Source organism: Peromyscus eremicus, chromosome 4 (assembly GCF_949786415.1).
Source record: "Peromyscus eremicus chromosome 4, PerEre_H2_v1, whole genome shotgun sequence".
Lineage (NCBI taxonomy): Eukaryota > Metazoa > Chordata > Mammalia > Rodentia > Cricetidae > Peromyscus > Peromyscus eremicus.
The window spans coordinates 130,445,952-130,465,454 of NC_081419.1; the positions used below are offsets into that span (position 1 = coordinate 130,445,952).

Genomic DNA, 19,503 nt, shown 5'->3' on the forward strand with positions numbered 1-19,503 from the left:
TCAGTGTGTCTAGGCCAGACTGTTAGAAGAAACTGAAGTGGCCAGAATTCACAGCTGGAATTTACTGTGTCTGGCTAACGTGGTAGAGGCTAACTGCCCATGAGGCCTTGAATGTCTGTCCAGTGGCTCACAGACCCACCCAGCGGCCACTTGGCCAGGTAATCACAGGTGAGAGGGGGCAAAGGGCAGCTGGGTAGGCACGGAGCCAGTGGGGAGTGCCCAGGCACCTCCTCACTGCTGGCTTTACCCTCGCAGTGTTTCCTCTCTCAGGGCCGAGGACTGTCCCTTGTCCTGGGCTGTGACAGGAGAATGAAAGGCCGGAGATGGCGGTACACTCAGCTGGTAAGGGCTTAGCACGGGCCGCCATGGGGTCACTTGGGAGGGGGATGAGATCTCTAGCAGGGAGGGGCATGGGCTAGGCTGGAGGGTGTGTGTGTGTGTGTGTGTGTGTGTGTGTGTGTGTGTGTGTGTGTGTTTACCCCTCTCAAAGTCCTTCCCAGCTGGCTGGGGCTTTAAAGCAAGGGCTGATTGAGGACTTAGAGCAACCTTTAGGTGCCAAGACTCCCCCCACCCAAAGGGTTGCTGACCCTTTGGGGGGTCACTGTTGCTGACCCTTTGGGGGGACTATTTCAAGGTGAGGATCCCTCCAGGTCTGAGCCTGAGTAATGGAGGGGGTAAGGAGGGAGTATATCGGGCATTCCTTCCCAGATGGGAGTCTCCTGTGATGAGCCTTATGTTATAGTGTACAGGCCTGCTCACATGTGTGAACACACACACTCAAACACACCATGGTAGAATTTGGAGGCTCAACTAAATGAATGAGAATGACCACACTAGCAATCATGCCACTGATACCCACGTGAATATATATAACCCCAGCTCACCCTCAAAGCACACTGACAGTCAACACACCAATCTGCCCTGTACACCTGCTCTCACCAATCTGCCCTGTACATCTGTTCTCACCAACCTGCCCACACACATACCTCTATTTCAAGCAACATACAACTCACGTGGGCGAACACACACTTTGCGGGGAGCTAGGTCTGACTGCACGCGTCTCCTCACTGACTGAATGCGAATCCCAGAGCTCCCTATACAATGTAGAAATCAGTAGTACCTTCTCAGGCTACAGGGAGAATTCGAAGAGACCATTCACAGCATGCTCATCACACACCATGCCAATATCAGCCATTCTTGTGATCAGTATTGTTGTAGTCACTATTTCACGTTCAAACACACACAACTGCAGCAGAACTAGACTCCTACCTGCCCTTCTGCCCTCTTCCAGGCTCAGAGCGTGGAGCCTGGTGCTTGCCCTGGGGCTAGAGCAAACTGGCAAGGGATGATGGTGCCCACCTGAGTGGCACTGTGAGTGCCTTTGCCCACCCCACTTCCTTTGCTAGCAGTAGCCAGCCAGGAGGAAGCAGGCTGCAGGCAGGAACAGAGTTTTGCTTGTGGTGGATGCTTCCCAGTTCTGCTGAGCTGGGCTTGCAGGGGTCTGGGCAGGGGCCAAAGCAGCCCTGGCTTTTGAGGGCAGGATATGGTGACAGCTGGCGCCCCTGCATCCTTCAATCCACCAAGCTTCTTTGTATCTTTACAGCCCACCCAGGTGGAGGACACCCTGTCTGGGGAAGAGGGCGAGGAGGAGGAAGAGGAGGAGGAGAAAGTGGAGGCAGTCCCAGCCCCAGCCCCTCAGGACCCCGTAGAGCCTCAGCTGACAGAAGCCAGCCAGGTCCTGGGTGCCTCAGAGATTAGGCAGGTTCGGGCACATTCTCTGGAGTAGGACTTCAGCCCTGGACCTCTTCCCTGTACCAGCCACACCCAGAGGAAAAGCTTCAGTGTCACCTTGAATCAATCATGCTTTCTCCCTGGCCTTCGCTGTCCTCTCTCGTCACACTAGTGGCCCCTTTCTCACTGGGTAGAGCTGGAGAAGGTAGCAAGGGTGACATGGATCCTGGGGACTAAAGCCAGAGCTGGGGTGGGGCAGACACATAAAGGAGTTCCAGGAGGAAGGGTTCAGCCTCTCTTCTATCCTCTAAGGACCCAGTGACCAAGGTGAGTTCCCAGAGATCTGCCCTGGCTTGGAATGCTGTTTCTGCCATCTACTCTCCATTGCCCTGAACCTCGGTTTTCTCATCCACAAAATGGGAACAAAAACAGCTCTAAAGGCTATATCTAATGGGTGCAGAGCCTTTGAACAAAGTAAAAGGCTGAGGGGTGGGGGTGGGGGGAGATGGAGGCAATCCTGTCACTCAGCTCTAGCTCTGCCTCCAGCTCAGTCTCCACCTACCCCCAAGAGTCACTGGCCACCCCTGGAGTCTGGTCTTCTGCACATCAAGGGACGGCTTTAGTCTTCGGAGACTATACCGGCAGATGGAGGGTCACAGTGGGCCAGTACTGCTGGTGTTGAGAGACCAGGATGGACAGGTGAGCTGGGACAGGGCATGGGGGCTCCCAGCCAGGCCAGTGGGTACTGCCCAGGGCAGAGTGAGATGCAAGGAGGTAGAGATGGCAGGCTATATCACCTGTGAGGTACACTGATGGTGGCACTCGGGCCTGTCCCACTTGGAGTCTTAGTTGCTCACTCATGTGTCTGAAGTCACTTTTGTGTGCCAGGTTAGGTGATGTGGAGAAGAGCGGAATCAAGCCAGAAATGGTCCAGCACACTTAGAGCTAATGGTCTAATTTCTTGTGTGTGTAAGGGGTGGGTGGTGGGGCACTGAGCAACTAACCACTGAGGCCGTGCCAAACTACACCTTATGTTTGCAAGCACAAGACCATGGGTGGATGGTTTTGATTTATTGTGAGACAGAGTCTCACTGACTAAAACACAAACTGGCTCTGAATCCTGTATGTTGCCTATGCTGACCTTGCACTCTAGATCCTCCTGCCTCAGTCTCCCCAGTGCTGAGTACAGACAGATGTCATCGCCTCTGGCTCTTACAGAAGTCAAGCAGACGATCTACATCTAAATGATGGATGCATATTTTGAAAATATCCCCAGCTGGTGGGGAAGAATGGATTGGAGGAAATCAGAGGGGACAGCCAAGGCAGTTCCTACACGCCACAAGAGGAACTCTGACCGCTCTGCCTGAAGTCTATGTGGTCTCTCTAACAATAGAATTTCTGGCAGGTTCTCCATGCAGAAGGTGGGTGGGATTGAGAGCTGCTTTCAAATGCTCCTCTATAGAAGGAACAGAGTTGGAAGATCTCAAGGGTCCCCACATAGACAGGAGTCTCTCTGGGAAGACTTTGTGCTTGAGAGCCAAGACACTCACCCTGTTCAGAGCGAGCCCCTTCTGTGGCAGAGAACTATGTACTATGGGAAGTTTCTCCTAGCATGAGGTCTAAATCCTGCATCCCATGGCTCCCCTATGCAGCACTGTGAGGTTCGCACCCCAACCCCAGAAGCCATCCCTCAGAAGGAAGAGGTCAACCAAATAGCAGGCAGGCAAGAAGCAAGATGCAGAAGCACAGCTATCAAGTGTGTTGTTTTCTCTTTAAAGCGGGGTGTGAGGCACGTTCTTGAGATAATTGGGGACAACTGAGTACACAATGATACAAAGAGATAATACCAGGTATTGGGATTATATCGCTAGCAATCCACGGAGTCTGCTTAATGATCAAAGGAATTTATTTATTTATTTATTTATTTATTTATTTATTTATTTATTTATTTATTTATTTATTTATTTATTTATTTTAGTTTTTCGAGACAGGGTTTCTCTGTGTAGCTTCGCACCTTTCCTGGAACTCACTTGGTAGCCCAGGCTCAAAGGAATTTATTTGGGGGTTAACTCACAAGACAGAATAAAGGAATTTGTCGCAGGATCCTGGAAGGGTGAGGCACGGTCCAACACTGTTCTTAGCATCCAAAACCACAAGGTAGCGAAGAGAGAGCTGTGTACACACATCCCAAGTCTTGAGCCCACCCCCCCCACGTGCGCCATGGCCACGCCTCAGGGGCATGTACCTCAAGATCATAGACAGATGTAACAGTTACCTGCTACCTCAAGAGAGGTGGTTCTTCAGGGCATGGCTCAAACAGCTCTCACTACAACCAGGATTATTGTTAGTTCCCTTAGGTGTGATAACAGCATGGGGGTTATAGAAGGGTAAGCCCCATTCTTGGAAGTTGTTGTATTAGGAACGAAGGATCATTGTAGCTGGAGTTTTCCACAGCCGCTCAGACCCAAATAAACACACAGACTCTTATATTAATTAATTAAAACTGTTTAGCCTAATGGCTCAGGCTTCTTGCTAGCTAGATCTTACACTTAAATTAACCCATAATTCTTATTTATGTTTAGCCACATGGCTTGGTACCTTTTCCCAGTTATGCCTTCACATCTTGCATCTCATGGCAGCGGCAGCGGCTGGCAGTGTCTCCTGACTCAGCCTTCCACTTCCCAGAATTCTCCTCTCTGCTTATCCCACCTACACTATACTTCCTGTCTGGCCACTGGCCAATCAGCATTTTATTTATCAATCAGTCAGAGCAACACATTTCACAGCATATAGAAAGACATCCCCAGCAGATCATAGCGGTCAAGTGGGTCTGAGAAATGTAAAGAGAAAAAGCTAGCTGGGAACTAGAGCAAGCTCCCTGTTGGGTCTAAGCTGCAAGGAAGCTGTACTTGTTTTGAACTTTAAAAAGTAAACTTTTGGTGGTGCTGGGGTTGAGCCTAGGACCTTGCACATGCCAGGCCAGCACTCTACTAACGGACATACACCCCTGGCCCTGTGCTCTTCTGTACACTTGAAGTCGGTGCAGAAAAGCAAGAAGGAACGGTTTATGTGTGGGTGTCAGTACGTCGGAAAGTCTGCGCACTGGCATTGGACAGGTGCCAAGAGGAAGTGACAGAAGAAATCTCAGGGAGGAAGAAGGAGATTTGACTGTGGCTTATTTCATTTTCTTTCTGCTTGTGTATGATTGCCAGCTCTTCTAGAAGCATTACTCGTATGAAATAAGTATATTTGGGGCTGAGACGATGGTTCTGTCAGTAAAGTATTTGCCATGCAAGCATGAGGACCTGAGTTCAATTCCCAGCAGCCATGTAAAAAGCAGGGGGGGGTAGGATGTGCCTGTAACCCCAGCACTGGGAGGCAGACACAGGAGGACCCTGGAGCTTGCTGGTCAGCCAGTCTCATTGGTCAGTTCCAGATTTAGAGCCTGTCTCAAAAAATAACATGGAAGGCAATAGAGGAAGAGAGTCCATATTGGCCTCTGGCTTCTACATGCATGGGAACGTGTATGTGTGTGTGTACACCTATGCACACACATGAACATATTCACATTCATACAATACAGACACACAAAGTATATTTAAGAAAAGGTAGGCTGGCCATGGCACATGCCTGTAAAGGCTCTCATGGAATTAAGCTCTGGGTCAGCCTTGGTTACACAGAAGGACCCTGAAGAGGAAAAGAGGAGAGGAAAGAGAGGGAGGGAGGGAGAGAGAAAACGAGTGAGAGCTGAGAGTCAGAACACTTCAGGGGAGGCAGCCAGCAAAGGGCTCTTCCTGTGGAGTGTGGGAAAGAGGGCAGGCTGGTGGCCTTGGAGACTCCCTATCCCCAGCTTTACACCCAGCTCCCCCAGAGCCTTGGAGGCTGAGGGCACACTTGCAAGCCTGGTGAAGGTGGCTGGTAGACTCCCAGCTCCTTTCTTGCACTGGTCTCTGTTTTCCAGATGTTTGGCGCCTTCTCCTCCTCAGCTATCCGACTCAGCAAAGGCTTCTATGGCACCGGCGAGACATTCCTCTTCTCATTCTCCCCACAGCTAAAGGTGAGGTTCCCACCTTCTGTCATGGAGGAAGGCTATGACAGGTCACAGCTCTGGGGATGCTAGTGGCTCCCAGCTTCAGTCCCCATGCTGGGCTGCCTCCTGTCCACTTCTCCACAGGGCAATGGTGGGCATGGAAATGCCCTTAGCTGCCCATCAAGATCTCCAGAAACCATGAGCTGATTGAGCAAGGGAGGCATACTGTTCTGCACAGGCGGGAAATGACAAGATGGGTTCTCGTGCAGGTAGACCTGAGGTGTGGGAGGAGGAGGGTATGTCCAGTGGCTTCTTGTGAGGTATGCACATGAAGGCTGGAGGAGAGAGGAATCACACAGTCCCTCTGCGTGAGGAGAGGAGCCCCAGAGAGCATGCCAGTCCGGTCGTGGCAGGAAGAGGCCATTTCTGCCCTGTCCTTTTCTCAGCAGGGTAAGGCTCTCCTTTGGCCAGGCTTGTACCAGAGCAGCCAGTGTTCTCAGACCCAGCTCTTGGCAGGCCCCATTCACAGGAAACAGTGGGGGAAGGGTAGGACAGAGGGAAAATACCAAGTGGCCCACAGAGCCTAGAGTGGGCCGGAGGCCAGCGAAGCCAGAGGGAATGAAGGGTGGAACAAAGGAGGGGTCTCCTTGAGGGCAAATACTTGGAGCAGTGGCAAGAGCTGAGCCATGTGTAGGACAACAGGAAGGAGTGGGCAGATGGAGAGGGACATCCGAAATGAACTGAGGGGTTCCTTGCACTCCTTGCTAAGGACAAGAGCCAGATGTGACCATGAAGCGCCTGGAGACTGCAACTGAGGAAGAAATGGGCCGAGGAGACGGGTGGATGGACCCACGAAGTTCACTAGGGAGCTGGGAAAGAATGGGGAGACTGATTTCTGCGCTCGGGTCCCCCAAGTGGAAAGAGATCAGTGACAGGCACAGGTGACTGGAACTTCAGAGACCAGAAGCTGCTGAAGAGCTGGGGCTTTTGAAGGCGGGAGACAGAGTCCCAAACATCTTCCATATAAATATTCTCTGTCACTGGGTCGTTGGCTTAACTGAAGCTGCCGAGTGCCTGCGATAGGCAGAGCATGCAATGTTTACCATAAATAGACACCATAGTAACTCACGGGTCTGCATTTATCACCTCACAAAATGGCACATGTAGTTATTGAAAAAAAAAAAACCCCACAGGTCACTGGGCAGTGGTGGTGTACGCCTTTAATCCCAGCAATCAGGAGCCAGAGGCAGGTGGATCTCTGTGAGTTCAAGGCTAGCCTGGTCTACAGAGCGAGCTCCAGGATAGTCAGGGCTACACAGAGAAACACTGTCTCAGGGGTTAAAAAAAAATCCCACATGTGCATGCTGTTATCATTGCCACATCTTACAGATGAGGGAACTGAGGCACAGAAAGGTTGGCTAACATGCCCAACTCAGTCGGTGGTGAAGGGAGATATGGAAACCAGCCCCAGAGTGTGAATTCAGGCAGGGCACTCCGGAGGCAGAGGATGAGGGGAAGAGTGCACATGCAGGAACCACCAATGAAGGAAGGACCACAACAGTGGACTAGGTCAATGTGTAAGGTAGAACATGTATTTGCTTAGTGTGTCCTTGACAGCTATTTGTTCACACTTGTTTGATGGATGGAGAACTAGTTCTGGATGCTTTTGTTTGCTATTAGAGGTCTCCCCTCCAATGCACAGACACCTGAAAACACTCTCTGCCACACCGTCATCTAATCTCACACCAAGATGGTCACCGGGGTGTGGATGGCCTTGCCAATGACAAAAATACCTGGTCTCACTGGGCAGTGGTGGCACACGCCTTTAATTCCAGTACTTAGGAGGCAGAGCCAGGTGAATATCTGTGAGTTCGAGGCCAGCCGGGGCTACAAAGTGAGTTCCAGGACAGGCTCCAAAGCTACACAGAGAAACAAAACAAAACAAAACAAAACAAAAACCTAGTGTGTTGCACAGCCTCCATCACTGCAAGCTACCTTCCCTTCTTGGGAGAGAGGTAAAGGGGTCAGTTACGCAGGGTCACCAAGCCTGTAGGCTGATTGTCGCCACCTTCCTTACTTCAGCACGTACTCCTGTTGGAGCTTCCTGCTAGTTCCTATCCTCAGAGCTGGGGATTCGGTTATCTTCGCTGACCACCCCTGCTTCCTCTGTGGCTTCTCTCATGCCATCCACACACTGATGGCTCTTCCCTGACCCCTTTCTAATAGTGGGTATCTATTTTTCCCATCACTTTGCCCCAGCTGGCCTAAGCTGGAAGGCAAACATACAGGCCCACGCCTGCCTCAGGGCCTTTGCATGTACTATTCTACTCTGCACACCCTCCCATTGACTCGTCAGGACTGTCCGACTGTGCCCTACCGTAGCCATTGCAGGGACTGACTATTTTAAATGACCATTCCCTGAAAACTTTAGTGCCCCTTTGCCTGTCGTTTCTCACTAGTGTTTCTAACATACCATTTCTCTTATTTCTTTATCTGTCTCCTCCTGAAATGTCATATGAGGCAGATGTTTTTGTTCATGTCCACTGTTCTACCCAATGCCTAGCTGTGCCTAGTATGTGAGCGCTAAAAAAAAATTATTACACAAACTCCATCATGTCCAAGGGATCACAGTCACCCCAGCCTGTAAGAATTCCATACACTGAAAAACTTAATCCTTGGCTGTGCCTGGCCTGGCGCTCTTTATGAATTCCCAGTGCTTGCACACGTAACTGCTATCCAAGCAACACCACCAACTTCGTCTTAGTGTCTTCTGTAGCAATGTTTATCTTGCTCTTTTAAATTAGGACATGTCCTTGGAGAAAGCAGAGGAAGTGCGGAAGTGCTGGGCAATCTTGGCTTCTTGAGGTCACTGTTCACTTTATCTCATCCCTTCTCAGCTTGCTTCTTTATCTTTTTCTATTCCTCCGGGGTCTGCTCTTAGCATTTGTGACATCTAATTACAGGAAGCAACATACTATACTTTTCTGACCCTTTAAAAAGCCTTTTTATTGCCTAATTTGGCTCTTTGAATATTCACTCTTTCATTTCAGAGTCTAGCAGGGCATCTGGGCAGTTCTCCTGGAATTTACATTGTAGTGGGGTAGACAGAGAAGACACACTACTACAGGAATGGAGCCGTCTCAGAGGGGTAGAGGCCTAGGAAAACAGGCTCTCTGCAATGACACTCAGTCTGTAGGGTAAGAAGAGACCCTTGAGGATGGAGTTGTGGGGAGCTGTGGCGGAGGGGTCTGAAAGTAGGAGGGCCCTAAGGCATGAGCACTTTCACATGCTGGTGAACAGAAAGGTCAGTGTGGCTCAGTCAGTAAGAGAAGGAGAGGGTATAAAGAAAAGGGATGGCGGCAGGTGCACTCTGGCTGGAGGACTGGATTCTGTCTCCTTCACAGTGGAGAATGTCAGAAGGCTTTAGGTAGAAGACTTAAAATGTGATTTAGGGTTGGGATGGGCCATTCAGGTCACTATGGAGAGAGCTGTGGGCAGTATATGATGGGAGGCAAGACCAGCAGGAGGCTGTGACCCAGAGGGTGGGGCAGAGAAGTCACAGGAGGTCATGGTGAGCCTTACTAGCCTGTAGGTCATGGGATAGGTTGACTGGGAGACAGTTCCACCCAACTCCAGGCCTGGCCTTTCTCCCTCCTCTTTCCATCTTTGAAAGCAGGAAGCCTCGGAGGTTTTGTTTTACTGCTGGCATGAAGGTGCCGCTAGGATGTAGGGGATCCAAAGCAGAGGGCATAGGGGTGGAGCCCAAGGAAACTGAAATCTTACTCACTGGGCCCAGGAGCGTCTGGCCCCTGCACAACACTGCCACCACGTGGATTGGAGTCAGACCGCAAGGACAGGTTCAACGTGACCCAGCCTTTCCTTCTCACCCAGGTCTTCAAGTGGACAGGAAACAACTCTTTCTTCGTGAAAGGAGACCTGGACTCACTGATGATGGGCAGTGGAAGGTGTGTGTCTGTCCCCCCCCCCCCCCCCCACGTCTTGGGATGGCTTGTTTTCCTCTTCTAAGGGTGTCGCAGGTGGAACCGGCAGGCTGAGTCTTTCAGGCTGACTTCAGTGCCCTCTAGCATCAGCCCCATGGCCCATCCCCAGAGGCCCACACTCAACCAACCCTCCTCTAGGTCAAATGAGGAGAGTGGGCCAACTGGTTAGTGTCATCATGGTCTGAACTGACTCTGGGAATGTCCACGCGGATGAGGTTATAGTCACAAGATGGGAAAGGCCCAGATTTCCGAGTCCCATGGGAAATGGCTCATTAGAAGACCTGCATCTAGCTAGGAATGCAGCCTGTGTCTGTGGACAGGAGCGGGGGCGGGTTAGGAACAAAAATGGAGGGTAGCCTCACCCTGTTGTGACTTCACACGGAAGCACATTAAGTTATACCTAAATGAAAACATTCCTCAATAAGCACAGCTCCGTGTGTGTGTGTGTGTGTGTGTGTGTGTGTGTGTGTGTGTGTGTGTGTGTGTGTGACTGAAGTTGACCTCAGGTGTGTTCCACAGTCCATCTCTCACTGACTGGCTAGATCGGCTGGCTGGCAAGCTCTGGGCCCTCCCCCCCACCCCACCCTCCACCCCTCACCCCGTCTTCACTCCCCCTGTACCAGGGCTGCAGAGGGAATGTGACCTGCCTGGCTTCTTATGTTGGTGCTGGGGGCAGGTGCTCACGCTTGTGAGGCAGACACTGTACCAACTGAGCCATCTTTACAGCCCAGTTCCTCTTCTCTTTAGCGGCCAGTTTGGGCTGTGGTTGGATGGAGACTTGTACCACGGGGGAAGCTACCCCTGTGCTACCTTTAACAATGAAGTGCTGGCCCGGCAAGAGCAATTTTGCATCGAGGAGCTGGAGGCCTGGGTTCTGAGCTGACACCTCCCAGGACCAAGATGCTCGAGTCACTTTCGTATGCTGCCCAGGCCTTGCTCACACAGGGCAGCCATTCTGCCTGACTCAGGATGATGGAGAACCCTCATGTGGACTGTGGCTCTTAGCCAGCCTCCTAATGGCCCGAAAACCCAGGGCAGGGATGGGCAGCCCCTGTTCTCCAGCAGAGTTGACTGTGAAAGTGTGAAAGACACTCTTGCTGAAGAAGCATGAAATTTGTCATTACAGGATTTGACAATTCCTAGAGAACCCAGAACAAGACCAACAAAACAGAACAAAAGACCCATAAAAACAACAAACAACTGCCTCCCCCAATAACATTTCCATATCCTTCCAAACAAGTCAGGTGTGTACACGAGCATACACACACACACACACACACACACACACACACACACTTTTTTTTTTTTCTTTTTCGAGACAGGGTCTCTCTGTGTAGTTTTGAAGCCTGTCCTGAATCTCACTCTGTAGACCAGGCTGGCCTCGAACTCACAGAGATCCGCCTGGCTCTGCCTCCTGAGTGCTGGGGTTAAAGGCGTGTGCCACCGCCGTCCGGCCACACTTCTTTTTGTATGTTTTAGAGACTTAGTTGAAGAATGCTATCAAACCCCAGAAACCTGGACTCAGCTACTAGAAACTAATAAAGAATGGAAGCATCATTTTACCCTCCCTTGCTGTGTCTTCTAGAAGCCAAAGGGTGGGGTTGGAGGCCACCAATGGGTCAGGTGCTCGCACATCTGTTACTTGATTTCATGGGAGAGACATAAAAGCTGAAAATGAACAGTATGTATATTTGGGCAAAGGAGCTGAACCTTTGCAGACCCCAGGGGCTTGAGAGAGGAAAGAGTTCATTTTTCAGGCACAAGAGCCTTGTGAACTAAGGCTCTATCATCCGTTCCATGCAGGGTCTGCCTCCTGCTGGAAGGGAGCAAACTATATCCTGCTCTTATTTTATGAGGAAAACTGAGAACCTGGGACCTTGTCAATACCACTATCTTTCAGACCCAACACAGTGTTGTGACACCATGAAGCATCTCCATGGGTCCTACAGAAAACACGTTGCTTTGCACAGGAATCCAAACCAGGCACACAGGGTGTGAGGAGACAGTAATTAAGGAGCACACCTCTATAGTTTCAAGAGAGAAATACATTCATGAAAGTTTCACTGCAGCTGTCTCCCTCACCCAACTGAAATCACCATCACTCAACCTGTGGTTCTATTTACATCGAGCTGACCGTGTTCAGTAACTTAGAGGCCAAGCTGTTAAAAATCTCCATTTTTATGTGGTCTTGTAAATGACACAGGTACTCACAATGAAAATAGCTTCAAAGGCATAAAATAGAGCTCTCTTGTACATAAAGGGGGTCAGAGATGTTTCCCAGATACCACGGTACAAAATTAGGACTACAAAATTCCAGAATAAACCACAAGGAGTTAAAAATAAGAAACAAAACATAAAATAAAACAACAGTAGCAGAAAATATACCATTCTTAACATTGAGTCTGGGCCCACAAAGGTGGGACCTCTGGCCATCTCCCTGAATGTGAGAGGCCCGTGGCTAGCAGGGCAAGCTAGAACCTCCCTTGTGCATCTACGAGCCCGGAGAGGCAAACACACCAAATACTCTTTCACTTACAAATGGACAGAATAGAACCTGGCTACCCAGAGGGGAGCTGGCACAGGCAATCTGCTGGTGTCCTCGGGCTCCCCACTGCCAGGGCTGCCACCTCACTTAGGGGAACGTCATGACTAAGGTGTCATCTGCAGTTGTTGCCTCCGGTTACCACCCCCTTCGACTCCAGCTAGACTGGGTTCTTGGTAAAGCTGTGCAGAGCGGGGTGAGGGGAGCGGTGCAGGTGAACTCAACCACGGGCGGCTCTGCACTGCTGGGAACAGCAAGTGACATGGGAGAACCTGGGACCCACTGGGTGGCCACTAGGCTCACACACGCAGTCCAGAATATTCTGAAACTCATAAATACAACGAAGCAGCGGTGGTGAAATCCCAGGTGAGAGCAGGCAGGACGGTGTCTGTGGTGTTTTCTGAGCAGCTGGCCAGGCCAACTCAGAAGAGGTGGAAGGGCCATGCCCAGGCTGGCAGCGCTGAGTCCCTTGGGGCTGGAGTGGTTCCAGGTGCAAAGAAGCTGATCATGTCTGGAGCCACATCAGACTCAGAGAGCAGCCTGGTATGAGGTCCCCTCTGACCCTAGCACCCCCTACAGCAGGGGCAGGGGGTTATACTAGGAGACAGGGGTGGAGCTGCTGGTCAGTGGTGGAGGACTTGCCTGGCACACCTCTGCTCCTCTCCACAAGAGCTGCCCCCTGATGCTTCCCCAGCCTGGCACTTAACAAGGCTGGAGGGGGGTGGCGGCTTTCTCTGCTGGGAGGAGCAGGGTGAGGGGCACCTTTTCAGGGGGGCTAGGATTTTGTTTACTTTTTAACCATGTGGTACAGGACAATTTCAACTTTGAATTCCAATTTGTGCCCTTGTCTCAATTTCTAAATTAAAAACAAAAGACAATCATTTGTCCTAAGAGTTCAGAAGAGATGGGAAAGTTATCCTGAGAAAATAGGTTGCTAAAGGAAAAAAGCTTCAATTAATGTTAAAAATACACAAGCTAATGCTTTTCATAGTGTGACTTAGCCACTGTTCTGTTACTGTCGAGAGACACCATAGGCAACTCTTATAAAAGAAAGCAGTTAATTGGGGGCTTGTTTACAGCTTTAGAGGTTTAGTCCACTATCATCACGGTGGGGAGCATGGAGCTGGAGCAGTAGCTGAGAGCTACATCCTGACCCATAGGCAGAGAGAGACAGAGATTGGACCTGGCAAGGACTTTTGAAACCTCAAAGGCCACCCCCAGTGACACACTCTCTCCAACAAGGCCACACCTCCTGATCCTTGTAATCCTTTCAAACAGTGACACTCCCTGGTGACTAAGCATTCAATTATATGAGCCTGTGGGGCCATTCTCATTCCCACTCCACAGTAAGCAGAGCAAAAATGGGCTAATATTACCACTTTTCATTCTGAATAAAAGTAACTTACCCTTCGGCATGTGTGTACATTCAAAATACTAAATAAAAATCACTAGTGGACTCTGGTCACATATCCTAACTTCACTGTGAAGAGGGAAGAGGTCTATATAAAGAGCTGTTTTTTTACTTCGTCTTTGGATGCTTTTTGGCGGCAATCTGGACGATCTTTCTGCCATTTCAGAGGTGTTATAAGTGGGGCTATAATGTCACCATCCTATGAAAGAGAGAGAGAGAGTCAGGACACAGAAAAAAGCCAGTTTCCATCACTGTATTTTAGAGTGCAGTCTCAGGCGCACATACCCTTACTTACACACACTTACTCCTAAGAAATTCTAAGTTGTATATGTTCTGGATTAAACCAAAACACCACAGTCCTAAGCAGGTAAAGGTCTTCATGGGAAAATGGCTGAGACACAGCACACTGCAGCCCAGAACTGGCTGAGTTCACACACTACGTGGGACTCTTGGGGACCACAAGCTACATTGGATTCTTGCTTCTCTTTTTCCCAGTCTCTAAAACAAATGACCCAGGTCTGCAAATGGGGGAGAACAAAGAGGGGACAGGGAGGATGGGGACAGATGACGACGGGGACATTGGGACCACAATGACCTGACGGGGGTGGGGGAGCATGAGCAGCAAGGCCCTCTAACCGGGCCTGCCCCCTGGGATGAGGCTCTGCCCATTTGCTCCAGGTACTTATCACCCCTTCGCGCCCCACTCAGACGGCAGCCGCTCTCTCTCTTTTCTCTCTTCTCAGTGGCCTTTTCTAGCCCTCATGCCTAGTGGCTTCTCAGGTGAAGCATGGAAGGCGGAGAAGCCCGGAATCTCCTCTGGTGTGGGTTTCAGGGGCCGTTACCATTCAGGTTCCAGCTCCTGGAAGGGGCCACAGCTCTTGACCTCCCACCTGCTCCATCAGCCTCTCCTAGAAGGCAGTGACATCGTCCAGGCATTCGTCTCACTGTCTGCCATTTGCTCTACCAAAACTTTGGAAACATCCCCATGTTAAACGTCTTCTGCTGAACACACTGGATCGAGCTGGACAGAGCTTTTGTGAGCTACTACTTGTTATTTGTTTTTACTCTTTTGGGGGGCCTGTCACCCAGCTCCCAAATAAATCACACACGGAGGCTTATTCTCACTTATAAACACCCAGCCTTTCTTGCCAGCTCTCCTAAACTTTAAATTATCCCATCTGTCTTTTGCCTCTGGGCTTTTCCTTTTCTATTCCTGTGTACTTTTCTTTGTTTTTTAATCTGTTGCTGGTTTTGTAGCTGGGTGGCTGGCCCCTGGGGTCCTCCTCCTTCTCTGGCTACTTCTTTTTTTCCTTCATCACTCCTCCATCTCTCTTCTTCTTCTGATTTCTCCTTTTATTTATTCTCTCCACCTGCCAGCCCCGCCTATCCTTTCTCCTGCCTCGCCATTGGCTGCCAGGTCTTTATTAGACCATCAGGTGTTCTAGATAGGCACAGGAACACAGCTTCACGGAGTTAAACAAATGCAACATAAACAAAAGTAACACACCTTAAAATAATATTCTACAACAACTACTGTTCATCTCAAGGGCAGCAGTATTTGTAAAACTCCTATTTCCATCACACTTCCTTCTGATTTCAACTCTAGCAATTGTTAAAAGATTTTCCCTCACTCCAGTTCAATGGCTCCAGACTGCCCCTCCAGACCAGACGGCAGACAGTATCTCACACTCAATGCTGTTCCTGAGAGGCCTCGTGTTCTCTGTTACCTTTTCAGCTACCTCCATGTTGTTCTGTCTCAACACCAGCCCTGCCGCTGGCCTGTCAAGTCTTCTCTTCCTCAGGGGTCGGCTCGCAAGCTCTCCCGAGGCAGGCTTTTCTCATCTCACCAAGTCTGGCTAGATCTCCTTTCGCACCCCACAACACTCACTATGCGACACAATTGCTGTTTCCTTCTGTGTTTGTGGTCCACACCTAGAGTGAGACCCAGAGCACTAAGGAACTGTCTATCTTAGGTACTGCTTCTTCCCGGCACCTAACATAGGGCCCGACAAGAAACAAACCAAGCAAACTTGTCTGATGAGTTAATATACCCAGGCTTAAGGTACTTATCACATACACCAGTGTTTTTATTTCCCTTTCCTTTAAACAACAAAAAAAGTGTGTATATGTGTGTGTGTGGTGTGTGTGTATGTGTATTGTGTGTGATATATGTGTATTGTGTGAATGTATGTGGCACACATGTGTGTTGTGTGTGTGTATGTGTGTTGTGTGTGATATATGTGTATTGTGCATATGTATCTGGTATGCATGAGGGGTGTGTGTGTAGTGTATATGTATGTGTACGTATGCGTATTGTGTGTGTGCAGGTGATCTTGACTACGTGGCACATGTGGAAGCCAGAGGGTAACATTGGGTGCCTTCCTCAATCACTTCTCCACCTTTTTTTTAGGATTTTCCCCTAGATTTTTTATTTTATGTGTATGCATGCATGTCTATGCACCACTTGCATGTCTGGTACCCACGGAGACCAGAAGAGGGCATCAGATCCTCTGGAACTGGAGTTACAGCTGGTTGTGAGCCGCCATGGGGGTGCTGGGAATTGAGCCCGGGTCCTCTGGAAGAGTAGCCAGTGCACTTAACTGCTGAGCCATCTCTCCAGCCCCATATTGCTACAATTTAAATGAGAACTGTTCAGTGGATAAAAAGGATCACATTTGAATTTTCCTTAAAAATCAAAACTATGCCAGGCTCCAGTGCTGCTGCCTACCTGTACTCCCCATCCTTGGGAGGTGAAGCAGGAGGGTCAGGAACTCAAGGCCATTCTCACCCACACAGCAAACCTGAGACCAACCCGAGCTACACAGGACCCTGTCTCACCCCAGCTCTCAGGTTCCTTTCTTTTAATGTTTGAGGATATAAACAGAGTTGCCCACCTGTGGCTTGGTGAAGTCTCTGTCCGCACACCATTGAGTGAAATGTTGCCTAGCGGCATACAGGCTCTTCTTGTCCTTCTTCTTACAGTATACTCGAATCAGTTGCTCTGCAAATTTCTGTGGCAGAAGTTGTGACACCTTTTTTACAAAAAGAAAAGATCTTGCTTGAGTTCACACTTCTAGGAACGAGCCGCCTCCCAGGGTCTGGGGTTCTATGTTTAATGCTGAGTTAAAAGCACCGAACTGCTTTTCTATTTTATCCCAATTACAATCCAAAGGGGAAAATAATTATGTACTGCAAAATGCCTCAGAATTTTACATTAATTACTAAAAGACTGAAAGATTTACAGGACATAACAATGTACAGACCACAAACTCTCATATAAGATATGCAGATAGGCACATTTAGCTTGTATAATTTCAACTGCCTGGCCCACTAGATTTTGTAACCGAAGCTTCAAACCAAACACTGCACTTTCAATGATGTTCAGGAAAGAGGAGACACTGGAAATTGGCTGTTACTATGCCTCTGTTTTGAGATAAAGTTTCATGATTATCACCCAGGCTTACCTTGAACTCAGGATCCCATGTCCTATGGTTATAGGTGTAGCTAGCAAAATAAGCTTCATTTTAAAATCATTATTATTATTTTGGTGGATCAGGGATTCAACCCAAGACCCCACTGCATGCTAGGCAAATAGCTCACAACTGAGCTACATCCCTTTTTTATTTTGATTTTTCGAGACAGAGTTTCTCTGTGTAGCTTTGGAGTCTGTCCTGGAACTCACTTTGAAAACCAGACTGGCCTTGAACTCAGAGATTTGCCTGGTTCTGCCTCCCGAGTGCTGGGATTAAAGGTGTGTGCTACCACTGCCTGGCTAAGTGAGCTACATCTCTAGCTCTCTGTTTCTTTCCTGCCTTCCTATTTTGAGAGACAGGGTCTCATTTGCTTGCCCAAGCTGGCCCTGAACTCACTTCATTGTACTGGCAGGTGTTGAACCTGTGATCCTGCAGCTTCAGGCTCTTGGGATTAAAGGCCTGCACTACTACATCCAGATATCCATTTATCTATTTATATCTATTTCTTTATTTTCTTTTTTTGAGAAAGGGTCTCACTATTGTTGCCCTGGGTGGCCTGGAACTTACTATATAAACCAGGCTGCCTTAGACTCACAAAGATCCACCTGACTCTGTGTCTGGAGTGTTGGGATTAAAGGTGTGTGCCACTGTGCCCAGCTTGATATAGATATTTAAAATTATTATTTTTCTTTATTTTGAGATAGAGTCTCATTTACCCCAGGCTGGCCTTTAACTCCTGATCTTCTGCATCTCCTTCGCTCCCCAAATGTGGGATTACAAGTGTGTATCAGCCCACCTGGCTTATGCTTTACTTCAAAAAATATTAAGTTTATTGATTTTATTTTATATGTGTGTGTGTTTGTCTGCATGTATGCATACATACCACGTACATGCTAGGAATTAAACTGGTGTCCTCTACAAGAGCTATAAGTGTTCCCAATCACTGAGCCATCTCTCTTCCCCTGCCTTTTTTTTTTTTTTAATTGAAAATAGATTTTTCTCTCATACAACACATCCTGACCAGTTTCCCCTCCCTCCACTCTTCCCAGCTTCCCCAACCTTCCCTTTCTCCTGGATGCATACCTACTCCATCTCCTATCAGAAAAGAGCAGGCCTCAAAGAGACAACTAAACATGACAAAACAAAATACAATAAGATAAGGCAAAAGCCCTCATACTGAACCTGGACGAGGCAACCCAACAGGAGGAATAGAGGCAAAAGAGTCAGAGACACACCCACTCCTACAGTAAGGAGTCCCACAAAAACACCAAGCTAACAGCCATGACATACATGCAGAGGACCTGCCGCACACCCCTGCAGGCCCCATGGCCAGCCTGGGGTAAATGAGACTCTATCTCAAAATAAAGAAAGTCTCTGTGAGTCCCTGCTTAGATGATTCAGTGGGCCGTGTCTTCTTTTATCTCTTTAACAGTAGACACTGACTTTACAACCTGACTAGTATGCAAAATATAACTTGACTTTCAGACTTCCCAAATATCTACCACCTTAGAGTAGAATTCCCTACGTAGCTGGTTACCTGGTCCTTAGAGATCAAGACTGCGTGCTTCGTGTTACTTTTGCAATAGAAGTGAACATGATCAACTGGGTTCTTGTCTTCCATCCCATAATCCATGTTGATAACCTTAATTAAAACAATAAGTAAATAAGCAATCACATAACAACCACAAGAACTGAACTGAGCCCTCTGGGTGTTCAGAAGTAGGAATTTTATGAAGTTGCAATGTGTGGAGTAAAAATAACTCTGGTACATGACCACCTTTGGGGATTTGGTTTAGAAACTTGGGTGGAGGGGTAAGTATCTTTGAGTATTTAACTAAGTAGGGTATAAAGGCAATATCTACTATGTGATAACACTGGTAGAGAGTAGACAATCAACTTTTGTGTATGTATGGGCATGTCCAAGAGGAGGTCAGAGGTCAACTTTGGCTGTCATTCTTCAGGTGCCATGCACTTTTTCCCCTGAGATAGGGTCTCTCACTGCCTTGGAGCTCACCAAGTGACTTAGGCTGTAGGCCAATGAGCCTCAGGGATCCAGCTGTCCTTGCCTCCCTAGCTCTGGCCTGACAAGTGTGTATCATCAGGCTGTGTGTGTGTGTGTGTGTGTGTGTGTGTATGTGTTTAAGTGGGTTCTGCAGCTAGAACATGGCTACTTCCAGCTAGCATGGCTAGCATGGCTAGCTGGAAGTATGTGGCATGCTTGCTGGGGACAGCAACTTTATAAGTGAGCAGAAATTAAACCAGGTAGGAAGGGAAGGATTCCCAGGATATAAAAACTGCTCTGAAGCATAAATCTG

General features: G+C 48.8%; 2 protein-coding genes across 3 annotated transcripts in view; one reads left to right on the plus strand and one right to left on the minus strand.

Moving 5' to 3' along the window:
* The first annotated feature begins 309 nt into the window (after positions 1-309).
* On the plus strand, positions 310-10,645 carry Tldc2 (TBC/LysM-associated domain containing 2). 2 transcript variants are annotated; one of them, XM_059259711.1, is made up of 6 exons: positions 310-342; positions 1,604-1,762; positions 2,278-2,430; positions 5,693-5,788; positions 9,653-9,726; positions 10,510-10,645. In XM_059259711.1, exons 1-6 carry the CDS (start codon positions 310-312, stop codon positions 10,643-10,645), a joined length of 651 nt encoding a protein of 216 aa, XP_059115694.1. The 2 variants fall into 2 exon arrangements, with proteins under 2 accessions (XP_059115694.1, XP_059115695.1); XM_059259712.1 differs by lacking the exon at positions 5,693-5,788.
* Positions 10,646-11,922: 1,277 nt separating this feature from the next.
* Samhd1 (SAM and HD domain containing deoxynucleoside triphosphate triphosphohydrolase 1) overlaps positions 11,923-19,503 on the minus strand; it is a 41,693-nt gene continuing 34,112 nt past the window's right edge. The window contains exons 14-16 of the mRNA XM_059261789.1: positions 18,726-18,830; positions 16,610-16,747; positions 11,923-13,914 (exon numbers count right to left, since the gene is read on the minus strand). Coding sequence (XP_059117772.1) covers positions 13,804-13,914; positions 16,610-16,747; positions 18,726-18,830 — 354 coding nt within the window. The 3' untranslated portion in view covers positions 11,923-13,803. The remainder of the gene's footprint in view (positions 13,915-16,609; positions 16,748-18,725; positions 18,831-19,503) is intronic.